General features: G+C 44.5%; 1 protein-coding gene across 2 annotated transcripts in view; it reads left to right on the top strand.

Annotated features, from left to right (window-relative positions):
• The first annotated feature begins 2,194 nt into the window (after positions 1 to 2,194).
• The window catches only part of pisd (phosphatidylserine decarboxylase), a 111,575-nt gene continuing 96,982 nt past the window's right edge, over positions 2,195 to 16,787 (top strand). For both annotated transcript variants that reach the window (XM_048556112.2, XM_048556113.2), the window contains exons 1-2: positions 2,195 to 2,268; positions 9,214 to 9,287. In XM_048556112.2, coding sequence (XP_048412069.1) covers positions 2,213 to 2,268; positions 9,214 to 9,287 — 130 coding nt within the window. In that variant the 5' untranslated portion in view covers positions 2,195 to 2,212. The remainder of the gene's footprint in view (positions 2,269 to 9,213; positions 9,288 to 16,787) is intronic.

Genomic DNA, 16,787 nt, shown 5'->3' on the forward strand with positions numbered 1-16,787 from the left:
CATTTTCCTGGTATTCAGCTTGGAAATGGCTAAAACACTTCACTGAAAGCAGAACACCCCCATAGAATGACGAGGACCTGCATTTAGGACCTCAGGATGTTTTGAGAGCACTTTAAAGTTAATCATTCACTTTTGAAATGTTGTTGCTCGTGAAACATAGGGACGCCTTACAAAGCGTGAGGTCTGAACAATCAGTAGTGAGATAATTTATAGTTTCAGTGATCCTGTAAGAGAATGAGTTGCATTCATATGCTGCTTTTCACAACCATTCAAGCATCATAACATTCAAGGCTATGGGTTGAGTGTGGGAAAGTGGGATGAGTGTAGGTAGTGGCAACTTATGTGTTATAGACTTGATGGGCTGAAGTGCCTCTTCTGTGCTGTATAATTTTACGATTCTCATCATTGAATGTTTAAAAGTACTTCACAACCGATTAAGTACTTTTGAAGTGCTGTACTTTATGAAAAGTGCAACCAGCATGTGCACAGTGAACTCCCACAAACAGCAATGCAATAACGGCCAGATGATTTACTTTTGGTGATGTAGATTTAGTAAATGTTTTTGTTCCTCGTGCACCCAAGCAGGCAGATGGGGTCTCAGTTTAATGGCTCACCTGAAAGGCAGCACTCTTTCACTACTGTGCTGGACTGTCAGTTTCTCGCCCTGGCCACGGAATGGAACTTGAACCCAGAGCCTAGTGCTACCAACAGATCTGTGGTTGGTTGAGAGATAATGGGAACTGCAGATGCTGGAGATTCCAAGATAATAAAATGTGAGGCTGGATGAACACAGCAGGCCAAGCAGCATCTCAGGAGCACAAAAGCTGACGTTTCGGGCCTGGACCCTTCATCAGAGAGGGGGATGGGGGGAGGGAACTGGAATAAATAGGGAGAGAGGGGGAGGCGGACCGAAGATGGAGAGTAAAGAAGATAGGTGGAGAGGGTGTAGGTGGGGAGGTAGGGAGGGGATAGGTCAGTCCAGGGAAGACGGACAGGTCAAGGAGGTGGGATGAGGTTAGTAGGTAGCTGGGGGTGCGGCTTGGGGTGGGAGGAAGGGATGGGTGAGAGGAAGAACCGGTTAGGGAGGCAGAGACAGGTTGGACTGGTTTTGGGATGCAGTGGGTGGGGGGGGAAGAGCTGGGCTGGTTGTGTGGTGCAGTGGGGGGAGGGGATGAACTGGGCTGGTTTAGGGATGCAGTGGGGGAAGGGGAGATTTTGAAACTGGTGAAGTCCACATTGATACCATATGGCTGCAGGGTTCCCAGGCGGAATATGAGTTGCTGTTCCTGCAACCTTCGGGTGGCATCATTGTGGCAGTGCAGGAGGCCCATGATGGACATGTCATCAAGAGAATGGGAGGGGGAGTGGAAATGGTTTGCGACTGGGAGGTGCAGTTGTTTGTTGCGAACTGAGCGGAGGTGTTCTGCAAAGCGGTCCCCAAGCCTCCGCTTGGTTTCCCCAATGTAGAGAAAGCCGCACCGGGTACAGTGGATGCAGTATATCACATTGGCAGATGTGCAGGTGAACCTCTGCTTAATGTGGAATGTCATCTTGGGGCCTGGGATGGGGGTGAGGGAGGAGGTGTGGGGACAAGTGTGGTTGGTTGACCCTGATTTTGGCTTGTGCACTGGGATATCTGCCTCAGAGGTGGCAAGAACTGCAGATGCTGGAGTCAGAGACAAATCAGTGTGGAGCTGGAGGAACACAGCATTGGAGGTGCAGGAAAGGTGACATTTCGGGTCGGGACCCTTGTTGTCTGAAAGACTGTCAAGGGATACTGTGTCTTTTGCACCCATCTGGAGGAGATGGGATGTAGGTAAAGAGGCTCAGTCTATATCTTAGACATCAGATGTGATGGAGCCCTCCGTCCATGTGGTGCTGTCAGCCCAGACTGGCAGAAGTTGGAGATAACAAGGTGTAGAGCTGGATGAACACAGCAGGCCAGGCAGCACCATAGGTGCAGGAAAGCTGACGTTTCGGGCCTGGACCCTTCATGAGAAATGGAAGTTGGGTTTGTTAATCCACAAACGGGCTACGTTAAGCTGGCTCAGCTGTCTCCCTCGAGGCACCTTCACTGTTGCTGCTTTTCTCTCAGGCTGGCAACCTCCCGCCGTCACCATAGCAACAACCTCCCCGACCCGGAGCACCCTGGGAAGTGCCGGGAACGGGGGCTCTGATTGGCCGAGAGGGGAAAGGGGGCGGGGATTCAGCCATGGCGGCCTCCCGAGCGGGGATGTTGTCGGCGCGGCTCCGGGCCGCTGGGCCCAGGTAAGGAGCGGGTACCGGGTGGGCTGGGCACCTCAGTCTGAACCCAAGCGGAGGTGCCTGCTGATGACGGTCGGGCCGGCGCTCATACCTGACCCGGGTTAGTTAGGGATGAAGTGTCACTGCGAACCTCGTGAGGTCGGTCACTCCTTGAGATAACAAATGGCCCAACTCAACTGACACCCACCGCCGGCCCGGCCCCAAACACACTCCCCTGTCAGCATAGGATCAGGAACACCCGGAGTGCAGTTTGCTAGAGATGTGAAGGCATTAGAAAGAGAGAAAATGCATGAGACGATTGACGAGAATAGTTCTAGGAATGCGGAAGTTTGTGGAAGAGCTGGGAATTTTTGTTCTCTTTGTAGAAGAGGGCTGAGAGGGCGATTTGGTGGAGGTGCACACAATCACGAGGGCTGTGGGCAGATGAGGTACAGCTCTTACTTGTGGAATGCTTGAGGGTGAGAGGGCGCAGGTTTCAATATATTGGCAAAAGCAAACGCTATGACTGAAGACAACAAAATGTGAGGCTGGATGAACACAGCAGGCCAAGCAGCATCTCAGGAGCACAAAAGCTGACGTTTCGGGCCTAGACCCTTCATCAGAGAGGGGGATGGGGAGAGGGAACTGGAATAAATAGGGAGAGAGGGGGAGGTGGACCGAAGATGGAGAGTAAAGAAGATAGGTGGAGAGGAGAGTATAGGTGGGGAGGTAGGGAGGGGATAGGTCAGTCCAGGGAAGATGGACAGGTCAGTCCAGGGAAGATGGACAGGTCAGTCCAGGGAAGATGGACAGGTCAGTCCAGGGAAGATGGACAGGTCAAGGAGGTGGGATGAGGTTAGTAGGTAGATGAGGGTGCGGCTTGGGGTAGGAGGAAGGGATGGGTGAGAGGAAGAACAGGTTAGGGAGGCAGAGACAGGTTGGACTGGTTTTGGGATGCAGTGGGTGGAGGGGAAGAGCTGGAAACTGAAGGTTCTTGTGGTGTAGTACTAATCTTCCAACCCCTGAATCAGGAATCCCAGGTTCAAGTCCCACCTTGTACAGGAGTGTTTAATAGCAATTCTGAGCAGGTTGATTAGAAAACATCTGCAATGCATCTATTCATTGTGTGGTGAAAGGTAGGTTTTTAAAATGGGAATAAAGTCAAAAGTCACTCTATGCCAAGTTATAGTCTGATAGGTTTATTTAAAATCACAAGCTTTGTAGTGTTGTTGCTTCAGGTGACATCAGACTGCTGTTCCTTTGTCAGGTGAAGTCACCTGATGAAGGAGCAGTGGTAGGAAAGCTTGTGATTTTAAATAAACCTATCTGACTATAACCTGGCATTGTGTGACTTCTGACTTTGTCCACCCCAGTCCTGTGCCAGTGTCTCCACATGAGAGTTGTGGAAAGAAGAGAGAATGGTACCCAGTGAATTGCTTGTTTGGATAGTTGGTGTAGAGACAATGATTTGTGATTCTGTGACATACTGGTAAACTAAGTTATTGTTAATTTGTACATGGATCCCTTTCATCCCCTAGTCGAACCATATTAGTCTCAATTGTAAAGTAGAAAATAAACACTTGTGCTTTTTTAATTTGTTCTTGGCACTTTACAACCAGTACTTTTTGAGGTATTGCAAAGCATGCGTGTATAGCAAGATCCACAAGCAGTTATAAAGTCATAGAATCATAGAAACAGGCCCTTTGGCCCAATTCATCCATGCCAACGAAGTTTCCCAAACTACATTAGTCCCACTTGCCTGGGCTTGGCCCCTATGCCTCTAAATATTTCCTATTCATGTACCTGTCCAAATGTCTTAAATGTTGTAACCATACCTGCATCTACCACTTCTGGTAGTTCATTCCATATACAAATCACCCTCTGTGTGAAAAAGTTCCCCTCCTGTCCTTTCTAAATCTTTCTCCTCTCACCTTAAAAATATGCCCCCTAGTTTTGAACTCTCCCACCCTTTGCTATTCGTCTTACCTATGTCCTTTATGATTTTATAAACCTCAATAAGGTCACCATTCAATCCTCCTACACTCCAGTGAAAAAAGCCCCAGCCTGTCCTTGTAACTCGACCTCCATTCCTAGCAACATTCTGCTAAATCTTTTCTGAACCCTCTCCAATTTAATAGTATCCTCCCTATAGCAGGGTGACCACCCAGTAATTGATTTTAGTGTGATGGTTGAGTTAAAAATTAGCAACAGCATAGGGAGAATTTCTCTGCCTCTTTTGAAGTAGGGTTCTGGCACATTTGCACCCACTGGGAAGGCAGTTTAACATCGTGTCCACACTCCCTTTGTGCTGGTTCAGGTCTCTGGAATAGACTTCAACTGCTGACTTTCTGATTTGAAAGAGAATTGATGAATCCTGGCCTTTAATCTATTCTAAGTATCAGTTCTTTGTCTTTCTTTCATTGTGGTTTGTTCATGATACAAAAATAGGCTGTATTTTTGGTGAAGAAGATATCAGTGAATCTGGTCAGCTGAACAGAAAAATTGAATTCAGTCTGGAGAAGTATGAATTAATACATTTGGGAGGGTAAATGAGTCAAAGGATTACACAACTAATTAAAAAGAACTCAAGGAACTGCGGATGCTAGAAATTAGAAACAAAAACATAAATTCCTTTGTAAACTCAGATCTGGCACCAGCTGTGAATAGAAAGCTGTGTTAATGTTTCTGACCCAGTGACCCTTCTTCATAAGAATTGATTATACAACTGGTAGGATTTTGATAAATCTAGAGAAACATATGGACCTATCCATGTCTGTAGACACTTGAAGGCAGCAGGTCTGGCAGATAAGGTGGCCCAGAAGGCATAAAGGATACTTTCCTACATTTGGTCAAAGCTTTCAGTATAACTGCACAAATACCATACTGAAACTCTGCAATCAACGCAACCTAGTCTGCAGTTAGAGTCCTGGTTGCTGTGATCTCTCTCAAAAGAATACAGAAGAAATTTCAGTTTATTGCCAGGAATAAAGCGTTTTTACCATGAGGGAAATTTGGAGGTTTTTTTCCATTGAAACAGACAGCTGAGGGGAGATGTACCTGACCTGTATAAAATGGGGGGAGTTTAGAAAATGGAAAGGGAATAATTGTGTCAATAGCTAGAGAGTATAAATGTGAAGCAATTGCAGGAAGAATTTAAGAGGAGTTGTTTTTATTCCACCCAGAGGCTCTGGAACTTACTACTGTAATGGTTGAGGTGGAAATCATTATAGGGTTGGCTTTTCTTTATTCATTCACGGGATGAGGGCATCACTGGCGAGGCAGCATTTATTGACCACCCCTAATTGCCCAGAGGGCAGCTAAGAGTCAACCACATTGCTGTGGTTCTGGAGTCCCACGTAGCCCAGACCAGGTAAGGATGGCAATTTCCTTCCCTAAAGGACATTAGTGAACCAGAGGGGTTTTTCCAACAATCGACAATGGATTTATGGTCATCGTTAGATTGTTAATTCCAGATACTTATTGAATTCTAATTCCATCATCTGCCATGGTGGGATTTGAACGCAGATCCCCAGAACATTATCTGGATTAACAGTCCAGCGATAATACCACTAGGCCATCACCTTCCACTGCTGGAAAGTGGTATTAGGCTTTTTTTCTCCCTTTTGGAGCTGAATGACCTCTGTAAGTCTGTTTCCACTCCTCCTCATTTTCCTGGTTTACCACATTACCTCTACATTGCATGTTTTAATCAAGTTGACAGCATCTTATTTCTGCTTGCCACTCCTCTGCTCTGACATATACACCTGGTTACCTGTGCAGAGGGCACATGGAATGTCTGACGGCACGCTGGAAGCTTTTAGAGGCCACAGGGCATCAGGATCTGGAGTGAATTATTTCCCACCCTGACATTTCAACTTTATTCTCTAGGTTTGTTTTTAGTTAGTGTCTGAATGGGGTATTTGTTTTCTTTTTAATCTAGTTCAATTTGTTTTGATTTTGCCAAGAGAGTATCCAAACACACGCACATATAGTTATCCAGAATGCATCTGTTTTATGGTGAGTGAGTGGTTGAAATAAAGCTCTAACTAAAACGTGTGTGCCTGAATTTTGTCTGAAAGCATTTAATTTCTAATGTGCAACAGGGTGAGACTGAACCTTGAGAGAAGCAGGGATCAGACAAAAGGCAGAGGCAGAGGGGGTATTGGTTGGGCCTAGAGGAGGAAGAGAAGAGTTGGGGAAAGGAAATACAAGGAAAAGCTCGACTGGGATTGAAGCACCACAGCAAAGACCGCCTGGTCAGGAGCCCAAACCTGAGGCATTGTCCAGCTCCTATGAGCCGATCCTATGGCCACAGGTCCCTTCATCCTTTTTAGTCCCAGTGGGAGGGGAGGCAGTGACCTGTGATTGAGGAGGTTGTAAGTTCTGGAGTAAACATCCAGAGCTAGTTTACAAAGGTGACTAGATGTCTGGGGTTTGTGCTTAGTATGTCGAGTGTATATCCTCAGGTTTTTCTCCCCTCCTCTCCAGAACTGCTTCCACTTGGCTCTCTTCTGTCTGTTTAGTTTACTAGGGGGTCAGCTGAGATTCTTGCCCATCTATTCTTGGGGTTTTCTCACCACATCCTACACCAGCCTCAGCCCCCTCAGTGCCACTCAGCAATGTGACCCCATGCTGACGGGTAACTCCATTCGTTGCCATTTCCCAGGGAGAGTGGAGGAAGCTTTAGATGGCAGCAAGTGAAAAGAATTGTCCCCTCTCCTTCCCTTCCTTTCTCCCTCCTCCACTCGCTGTCTCACTTCCCTTCTCCAACTTTGAACTGTGCAGTGGAGATTATTTGGGGATAGGTGAGATTGTGCGGCCAAGGCCACAGTTAGATCTATTGTTGAACCTTAATGAATCTTCATGAAAGACTGAAGAGTTTGAATAGTGTAGTCCTCCTAACTTGTATGTTTATATGAATGAAATAATGTCAGCTGTGACATGGAGACTCTATACAGCGGATACAATATACCAAGTTAGCAGGTGTGTAGGTGAACACCTTTTTAATGTGGTATATTGTATCCGCTGTCCCGATGTGGCTCCTCTACATAGAGGAAACCAAGCGGAGACTTGGAGACCGCTTTGTGGAGCATCTATGCTTCATGACAAGCGACTACACCTTCCAGTTGCGAACCACTTCAACTCCCCCTCCCACTCCTTGGACGACATGTCCATCCTGGGCTGCCTCCAGTGCTACAACGATGCCACCTGAAGACTGGAGGAACAGTATCTCCTATTCTGCTTGGGAATCTTGCACCCCACCCATGACCAGCCCAGCTCACCCTTGCTTCCTTGACCTGTCCATCTTTTCTCCCACCTATCTGCTCCCCCCACCTCACTGACCAACCCTCATTCCCACACCCACTTCCTACCTACTAGCCTCAACTCTGCCTCCTTGACCTGTCAGTTTTCCTTCTCGCCTACCCGGCTCTCCTTCCCAACTGACTGACCCCATCCCAACTTCCTACCTACACTCACCTTTACTGGCTCCATCCCCGCTTCCTCGACCTGTCTGTCTCTTCTCCACCTATCCGCTCCTCTACCCACCTTCCATCATTGCCTCCCTGTCTTTCTGTTTATTTCAGAGCCTCCTTCCCCTCCCCTATTTCTGAAGAAGGGCCCAGACCTGAAACGTCAGCTTTCCTGCTCCTCTGATGCTGCCTGGCCTGCTGTGTTCATCCGGCTCTACACCTTGTCATCTTATTTCGTGTGGTGTTTGTTTTTATTTCAGATTTTCATGCAAAGTTTTGCTGATGGATTTACATTCACTATGAACTGTGCAATGTAAAGAATATGTTAATGAGAAAGTTGCTGGACTCTGTTCATGTCTGCATAGTGTTAAAAATAACTTATGGATGATTTTATGTCGTTAAAAATATTGTACACTGCTGTTAAGATAAAATTTGTGGTATGGTTTGTTTTATAGTCATGTGGGATTATTTGTAAGATGCATCCTCATTAACTCTTTTAAATTGTTGCTGTTCATGATTTTAATGACCAATGTTACATATGTTGGATAATATTTGTAAACTACTGCTAGCAACAGTGCACATTATAATTTCACTAGGGCCTTTTGCAAACCTTTGGTGAAGTGATTTGTGAAACCTAAAAGGGGCACAAAATGGCATGCCTGATTGAAGGGGAGGATTCTGTGAGAATTGAGGGGCAAATAAGGGTGTTGAACACAGGAGAGTACCAACATCCATGAACCTGTTCCCTGGCCCTAGTTCTACGTGCATTACCAGCCTTGTATTTGAACTGGAATTGGCCATTTAGGGTTTTGGCCTATTCTGACAATTAGACCAAAAAGTCAGGTTGAATGACCTTGCCTTGGACTCCCTTGAGATTTGAAACACTCCTGAGCTAATTGAGGTTTAAAATTGGGCAAGGAGTCAGTAGGGTAGGCAGAATGTATTTGCATTGTTTTTGACAGTTCCCACAGTGGCATTGTAACAGATGCTCCCATCAAGGGAAACTTTCACTTTGGAAGAACCACACAAAGAGGAAGCTTTGCCTTGATAATAAAATGTCCACTTATGCCTGGGCTCTCTGAGATTGGAGCTTCCAGTATAGCTTTTATAGAATCCTTCAGTGTGGGAGCAGGCCATTTGGCCCTTTGAGTTCCCTCTGACCCTCCAAAGAGTATCACACCTAGACCCTTGCCCCTACCCTATTTCTGTAACCCTGCATTTCCCATGGCCAAACCACCTGCACATCTGACTGTGGGAGGAAAACCAGAGCACCTGGAGGAAACCCGTGAAGTCACAGGAAGAACATGCAGACTCCACACAGACTGTTGCCAGAGAGTAGAATTGAGCCTGGGTTCATGGTGCTGTGAGACAGCAGTGCTAACCACTGAGCCTCTGTACTGCTTTTGGAAGCACAGATTTCCCCTTTGCTCCAGTATTTTGGATAAGGCATTGGTTGTACTGTGTTATAACTGTACTGTCTTTTTTTCCTGGTTTCCAGGATGCTGTGGTCTGTACACCAACCCTTGTTGACTCCAGGCTGTTCCAGGCCATGCACTCGGAACTTTTCCAATTGTGAGTATGCAATTTGCCAGCTTGCTCTGTGTCGACTCCTAACAGTGCTTTTCAAGACCACAATCATGTGGCTGACCAGTGCTATAGATCAAGGGTAGTGTAACTTTATGGAAATGTATACTGACACAGGAATGTGGGCTTTAGAAATGAACCCAAGCAGCCAATTTGCACACAACGGGACTCCAAAGACTGCAATGATAAAAATGACCAGATGATAGTTTTTAAGCTATGTCAGTGTTAATCAGGGCATCTAAAATGTCTTGCGTGGAACCCCTTACTCTTTTTTTTTGTAAAAGTGTCTTTGAATCTTCCAAGTTCATCTGGGAGAGCAGTCGGGACTTTGCATTATACACTCACCCAAAAGGTAGCACTGCTGACAATGCTGCACTCCTCAGTGCTATACTGGATTGTTGGGTGAAATGATATGTTCCATTCTGTGGAAAAGCAAGTGTTCTACACGCTGAACCACAGCTGACACTAAACTCTAACTCAATATTGGTTCAACTATGTTAGGCCAGAAGGGTCACTATAAGTTAATAGTCCTCCGAGTCCAGGGTAGTACATTCAGCCTGGAAGATGTACTTAATCTGCCAATGGGGGAAAGTTTGTGCAGTGAGGTCTATAAATGGCTGAAGCTTGCAGTTATCCCAGCTTCACAGATTTGGTTTGATTTATTATTGTCACATTACCTAGGAACAGTGAAAAGTTTTGTTTTGCATGCAAAGTGCACAAGGGTAAAACAGCAGAGCGAAGAATACAATGTTATGTTAACACAAGGCGCACAAAGAGCAAGGTCAACATTAAATTTAAAATTTGACAGGTCCATTCATAAGTTTGCTAAAAGCAGGGAAGAAGTTGTTCTTGAATCTGTTGATCTGTGTGTAATAGCTTTTGTATCTTCTGCCTGACTGAAGAGGTTGGGAGAAATTATAACCAGGGTGAGAGGGGCCTTTGATTATTTTGGCTGCCTTTCTGAGGCAGAGGAAGGTATAGGTGGAGTTAGTGAATAGAAGGTTGGCATGCGTGATGGGTTGGATCTTGGTGGACTAGTTAGAGGAGCGAAGACCCGATTCATGGTCTTCTGGTTCAACCCCTGTACTAATTTACTCTGGCTGCATCTATCTGTGTAGCAGGTCTTGTCTGAGTTTTACCAACTGTAATTACTGCTGTCAGTAGCCCAAGCCCCTGTGCAATTAGCAATCATGCTGTCCTTCAAGGAATTGGAACATCTGATCCCCATAAAGAATGAGTTCAAGCCAACTGCTCCTCTGATGAAGTGGTAGTGTTCTTACTTTTGAGCTAGAAGGCCCAGTTCAAGTCCTATCTACTCCAGATATGTGTAAGGGTATGTGTAATTGTTAATTAGGAAAACATCCAGACTTCAGGCTAGAACAAGGGTGTTAGCAACATGCATACAAGATCAAAATGACACTCTCTAGAGCATTCAGTCCTCTGCAAGAAAGACACTTCCAGTCACGAGAGTTCACTCAATCCAGAAAACTAGAAAGATAGGCCTAGATCTTGGTCCTATTGAATACAAAACCTCACTAAAGGAATTTCAGCAGCTGGATGTGGATCTCGTCATGGCCAACGCTAAGCAGTGGATATCTATAAATGTTCAGGTGTAACTATTCCAGTGCAGCCTTGATGTGCAATGTACAACAGGAATAAGACATTAAATCCCAGAAGTACACAGCAGGCTAGACAGAAAAAGTTTGGAGATAGCAGTGTTTTTTTTAAAATGGTGATCCTTTATTGGAACTGTTAAGTTGCATGTCAGCTCAAGTGGAACAGTTACAAAGAAACGTAACCATTCGCCGCAAGAGGAATCATGCTCTCGGCTTCTATCTTGTCAAGCCACACCAGAATCTTATTTCAATAAGATCACCACTGATTCTTCTAAATTCCAATGAGTATAAACTCAACCTGTTTAACTTTTTCTCAAAGTCAAGGAATCAACCTGGTGATTTTTCTCTAAACTACTTCCAAAACAAGTGTATATCTCCTTAAATTAGGAGCCCAAAATGTACACAGTACAGTTGGTGTACAACTGTAGCAAGATTTCCCTACTTTTATACTCTATTCCCCTTCAATAAAGGCCAACATTGCCTTTCTAATTATTTGCTGTATCTGTATGTTAACTGTTGTGCCTCCTGGTAAGTATGTCAGTATATCTCGGAGATATACTCATTTTATCATTGCACCACATTCACCAATGCATCATAACATGTGACCTGAGGGAGTAAAGATTCATGCTTTAATTTACTACTTGAACCACCACTGATGCTGTAAATTACAATGTTGAAATGTTCTGAAGATTGACTTGTTACGTATTGGCCAGAACCAGTGTAGACAGTTGCAATCGGTAACTAAATGAGTTGCGAAAGATCATTATCCAGGATGACTGTTACCTGCAACCACTCATTCATTTTGGTCATACAGAGACAAACTTGAGGGTTATATCACAGCAAGTCTCTTTCAAGGACAAACAAGTTCTAATACCAAAAGCATTATGCTGCGCTGTAATGTCGACTAAGCACTCATGGGTATTGAACCCACAAGAGGGCCTAACAGGTGAACCTGTGCACTGAGATAATGGGAACTGCAGATGCGAGAATCCAAGATAACAAAGTGTGGAGCTGGATGAACACAGCAGGCCAAGCAGCATCTGAGGAGCACAAAAGCTGACGTTTCGGGCCTAGACCCTTCATCAGAGAGGAGGGCCCTTTGAAGGGTCTAGGCCCGAAACGTCAGCTTTTGTGCTCCTCAGATGCTGCTTGGCCTGCTGTGTTCATCCAGCTTCACACTTTGTTAACCTGTGTACTGGCTGAGCTGAGTCAGGATATTCAGCAACTTGAGTGCAGGTAAGGCATGCTAAATATGTCAATCCCACAGCAGAGGGAACTTCTGCATTCACATGATGTTCCATCCACTTCTCTGATGATTGTAATAACAAATTCATTCACGGAGCATGGGGAAGATTATAGCTGCCTTGTTTCCCTAAATTTCCTGATGTTTGATGACTTAGCAACATGAATATGACCATTGCTGATGCAAGCTGTTTTCAGTTTATTCGGTGTTGCTGAACAATGTCTCTGACAACAGACCATCTTGGATTCTCCAGCATCTGCAGTTCCCATTATCACTAATACAACTTTAACTCCACTCTGAAGCCTCTTCCAGGGATGCCTAACCTAAAGAAGTTACCCTCCTCCCTCCGGACCAACCTCAGGGAATCTCTCCCTCCATCTTCGGTCCGCCTACCCCTCTCTCCCTATTTATTCCAGTTCCCTCTCCCCATCCCCCTCTCTGATGAAGGGTCTAGGCCCGAAGCATCAGCTTTTGTGCTCCTGTGATGCTGCTTGGCCTGCTGTGTTCATCCAGCCTCACATTTTATTATCTTGGATTCTCCAGCGTCTGCAGTTCCCATTATCACAGATCATTGGCAAACTGTTTCAAGGTATGAACTAAGGCTGGGCGTGACCAAAATCACATTGTTACTCAACTATCTGCATTCAAAGGATCTAGCAGAACATGTACTTATTACCAAATCAATGATTATTGAGTGCCAAGCAACAAAATAAGGTTTCTGTCTTGCATTGCTGCATTTTTGAGCAACACCAATTGAGAAAGATTGCCATTCCCAGCACAACAATCCTATAAGGCACATGCAAATGATCTTCTGCAGTAATCCATTGTCTAACCATTCTGAGACACACAGTATTCCTCTTCAAAGACAGAGAAGAATGAAAGACGCATGACGTGCAAGTGTTTAGAAACTACCAACACTGCACAATGGCACAGTATGAGACTTAGAAATGCAAACACAGATTTGGATACCAGGAAATGTTTCTAAAATGTGCAACCAGCCAGATCATACAGAGCCATTGCATGGTGCTATGTTGTGAAGGAACAGAAGCCAGCTCAGATCTATGTATAGCACACTAATCATAGAACATAGAACAGTACAGCGCAGAACAGGCCCTTCTGCCCTCGATGTTGCACTGACCTGTGAACTAATCCAAGCCCATCCCCCTACACTATCCCACCATCATCCAAATGCTTATCCAAGGACTGTTTAAATGCCCCTACTGTGGCTGAGTTAACTACATTGACAGGCAGGGCGTTCCACGCCCTTACCACTCTCTCAGTAAAAAACCTGCCTCTGACATCTGTCTTAAATCAATCACCCCTCAATTTGTAGCTGTGCCCCCTTGTACAAGCTGAAGTCATCATCCTTGGAAAAAGACTCTCACTGTCCACCCTATCTAATCCTCTGATCATCTTGTATGTCTCTATTAAATCCCCTCTTAGCCTCTTTCTCTCCAATGAGAACTGACCCAAGTCCCTCAGCCTTTCTTCATAGGCCCTGCACTCCAGACCAGGCAACATCCTGGTAAAGCTCCTCTGCATCTTTTCCAATGCTTCCACTTCCTTCCTGTAGTCATGCATGAGAATGTGGAAGACTGCTGTGATTGTATTGTGGTGTTGGGAGACACCAGTGATTTGCAACAGAGAACAGAGTGTACTTCTGTAGGTGGGTATATGATAACCAGAACAGGATAAGTTGTCAAACCGGTAAAGCATTACATAGAAGTTTGAAATGTTAGTTTTTAATCTGTTCATATCATAATTGTAAGTATAACCATGTTTATCTGTTTCACATAAGCTTTTATCTTTGAAAAGAAGGGTCTGTTGTGTTTTGCCTCATGGACAGTATGTCAGCATACTTTTGATATTGTCACTACAACATAGCATGTCACCTGAAGGTGTTAAAAAATTCATACTTCTGCAACTTCCTTCAATTAAAGCACAACACTCTCCTGGAATGAAACTCCCCTGTTGTCAGCTACTGGTTGTTATTAGTTCAGCCTGATGAGTTTAAGAATGTAATGTATGTGTGTTGTTTGTTGTAAGAAACGTCTATTGGATTATTCAACACCACAATATCCATGCTCAGTATTTTGTGTTGCAGGAGACAATATAGGCATTGCTGCATCAGGTAAAACACCTGTTGGAGGGAAATTCACACCATTAGCACTTTGTGGCTCATTTACCAGGACATCCAGATCCTCTGTACCACAACATTTTGTATTCTGTTCACATAAGCAATGCTTTTCTGTTCTTCCTTTCAAAGTGGGCCACGTTGCATTTTTCCACATTATATTCCAGCTGCATTATTTCACAGTGACTAAAATTTATTTCTGTTGGAAGACCCTTTGTATCTTCCTCATAACTTTGTCTTCACCTTATGTTTGCACCTCAGCAAACATATGTGCAATGTAGTCGATCCTTTCATTCAGGTCATTATTGTAGATTGCCAATAGTTGAGGCCCTAGCATTGATCCTTTTGGTGCCACACTAGATAAGAGTTTGCTAACCTGAAAGATCTGTTTGCATGGTTTTCTGTTTGAGTTTGATTTATTGTTGTCACGTATACTGTGATACAGTGAAACGTGTTGTTTTGCGTGCTACACAGGCACACCATGCCATAGAAAGTGCATCAGGGTAGCAGAACAGAGTGCAGAATACAGTGTTACAGTTGCAGAGAGAGAGAGGGGGGGATCAGAACTAACATTTGAGAAGTTGGTTCAGAACCCTGATAACAGCGGGAAAGAAGCTGTTCTTGAATCTTTTAGCGTGTGCATTCAAACATTTATATCTTCTGCCTGTCAGAATAAGATGGAAGAGCATATAAACTAGGGTGGGAGGGTTCTTTAATTATGACTTCCAGCTGCCTCGAAAAAGCAACTGACAATAGATGGAAGGCAGGCTTGTGAGATGGACTGGGCTGTGTTCACAACTCTCTGTAGTTTTTGTGGTCTTAGGAAGATCAGTTGCCATGCCATGCTGCGATGCATCTGTAAAAACTGGTAAGTTTCCGATAGAATTAGTAAAGCCATTATCTATACTAATGATTAATCTTCACGCAATGAAAACTTGTGCAGGAACCTTTTATGGGGAAACTTATCAAAAGTCTTTTGGAAGATCCCTTTACCCCTTCTGCTTGTTATATCTCCAAAGAACTCTAATAAATTTGACAATTATGATTTCCCTTTAACAGACCATTTTGACATCTTGATTGTGTTGAGAATTATAATAAAAATGAGAATGAGTTATGAATGAAGATGTAATGCGGTCAATTTGCAAGAGCAGTTGTCGCTGTGAATATCCCCATTTTTGAGTGTTGTGAGATGTGTATGCAAGAACGATGTAACGATTGCAAGTGAAGAGTGGACAGTTCTTCTCCACCTTCAGAGATACTAGTGACCAATCCGTTCAGTTTCCTCCATGCACATCAAACACTTCAAAGGCTTCTGCAATTCTAATGCAAAACCATTAGTTTTGTTATACCTGTGCACAGAATGACTTGTTCTTCTAATCAAGCTGTTCCAGTGCCACAATAATACTGGCAAGGTCAAAGTTTGTCCCGGTATTTCCTCTCAAAAACCAGGGTAAATTTAGTTCTTACCAATTCCTACCCTCACCATCTGCATCTTGTCATCAGTACGATGGTAGGATTAATCAAATAACTCCTTCACCGATAATCTGTTCACTGATATTCTGTTTAGATCTGCTAGAATCATCTGCTTTGAGTTGTCTTAACAGCCTTGATCTGCACAAGGACTGAATTCCCCAAGAGAGATACAAGTGGTTGCCCTCAACATAGGATACACTTGGAGAAAGCAAGAATTACAGATGCTGGAGTCAGAGTCAATACAGTGTGGAGCTGGGGGAACACAGGTCAGGCAGCATCAGAGGAACAGGAAAATCAAAGTTTCGGGTTTAAACCCTTGATCAGAATTGGTCTATTTATGGCCACGGGAAGACTTGTTCCGCCCGTCAATGCAAAGACCTGGGCAATATCCACGTTCGAGTTACAAATGAAGGTAACATTTTTGCCAAGAAAAGGCAATCATAACTGTTGCTGTTGACCAATGACAGTACTGCCATTATAAGAATTCCCTGCCATTAACTTCTTTGGCATCATCATTGTTTAGAGGCTTAACTAGTGAATGATCTCGCCCAAGTTTCCTTGTTGAGATGGACTTATTTGGCTGAAATACCCATTATTACAGCATACGCCCTCATACTGAGGGAGTTCTTTAAGAGTTGGAGTTTCCAGAGTAGAAGCCTGACATAAGGACACAGGCACTGTGTGTGTGTGTGTGTGTGTGGTGTTAAAGAGTGGTGTTTCCTATCTGGCTGGGTCTGACACTGTATGCATGATAGTTACAAAAAGCTCATCCTCGGATATGCAACCTTACTAAGAATGAAAGGGTTATGGTGTGCACCAGTACACACACATCTGTGACTCATGATTTAAAAAAAACACCATCTTTGAAGCTACAATGTTCCTCTGGAGGGCACTGTTGATTTGTCGGGGGATGAACAGCCTGCTCTTGTACACACCCTAGTGGCTCTGCTCAGAACAGCAGACGACATGATATAGAGAGCGTGCTCTTACCAATGGGACTTCTGAGTTTCTGGGTTTGTAAA

This window comes from Stegostoma tigrinum, chromosome 26 (assembly GCF_030684315.1).
Source record: "Stegostoma tigrinum isolate sSteTig4 chromosome 26, sSteTig4.hap1, whole genome shotgun sequence".
Taxonomy (NCBI): domain Eukaryota; kingdom Metazoa; phylum Chordata; class Chondrichthyes; order Orectolobiformes; family Stegostomatidae; genus Stegostoma; species Stegostoma tigrinum.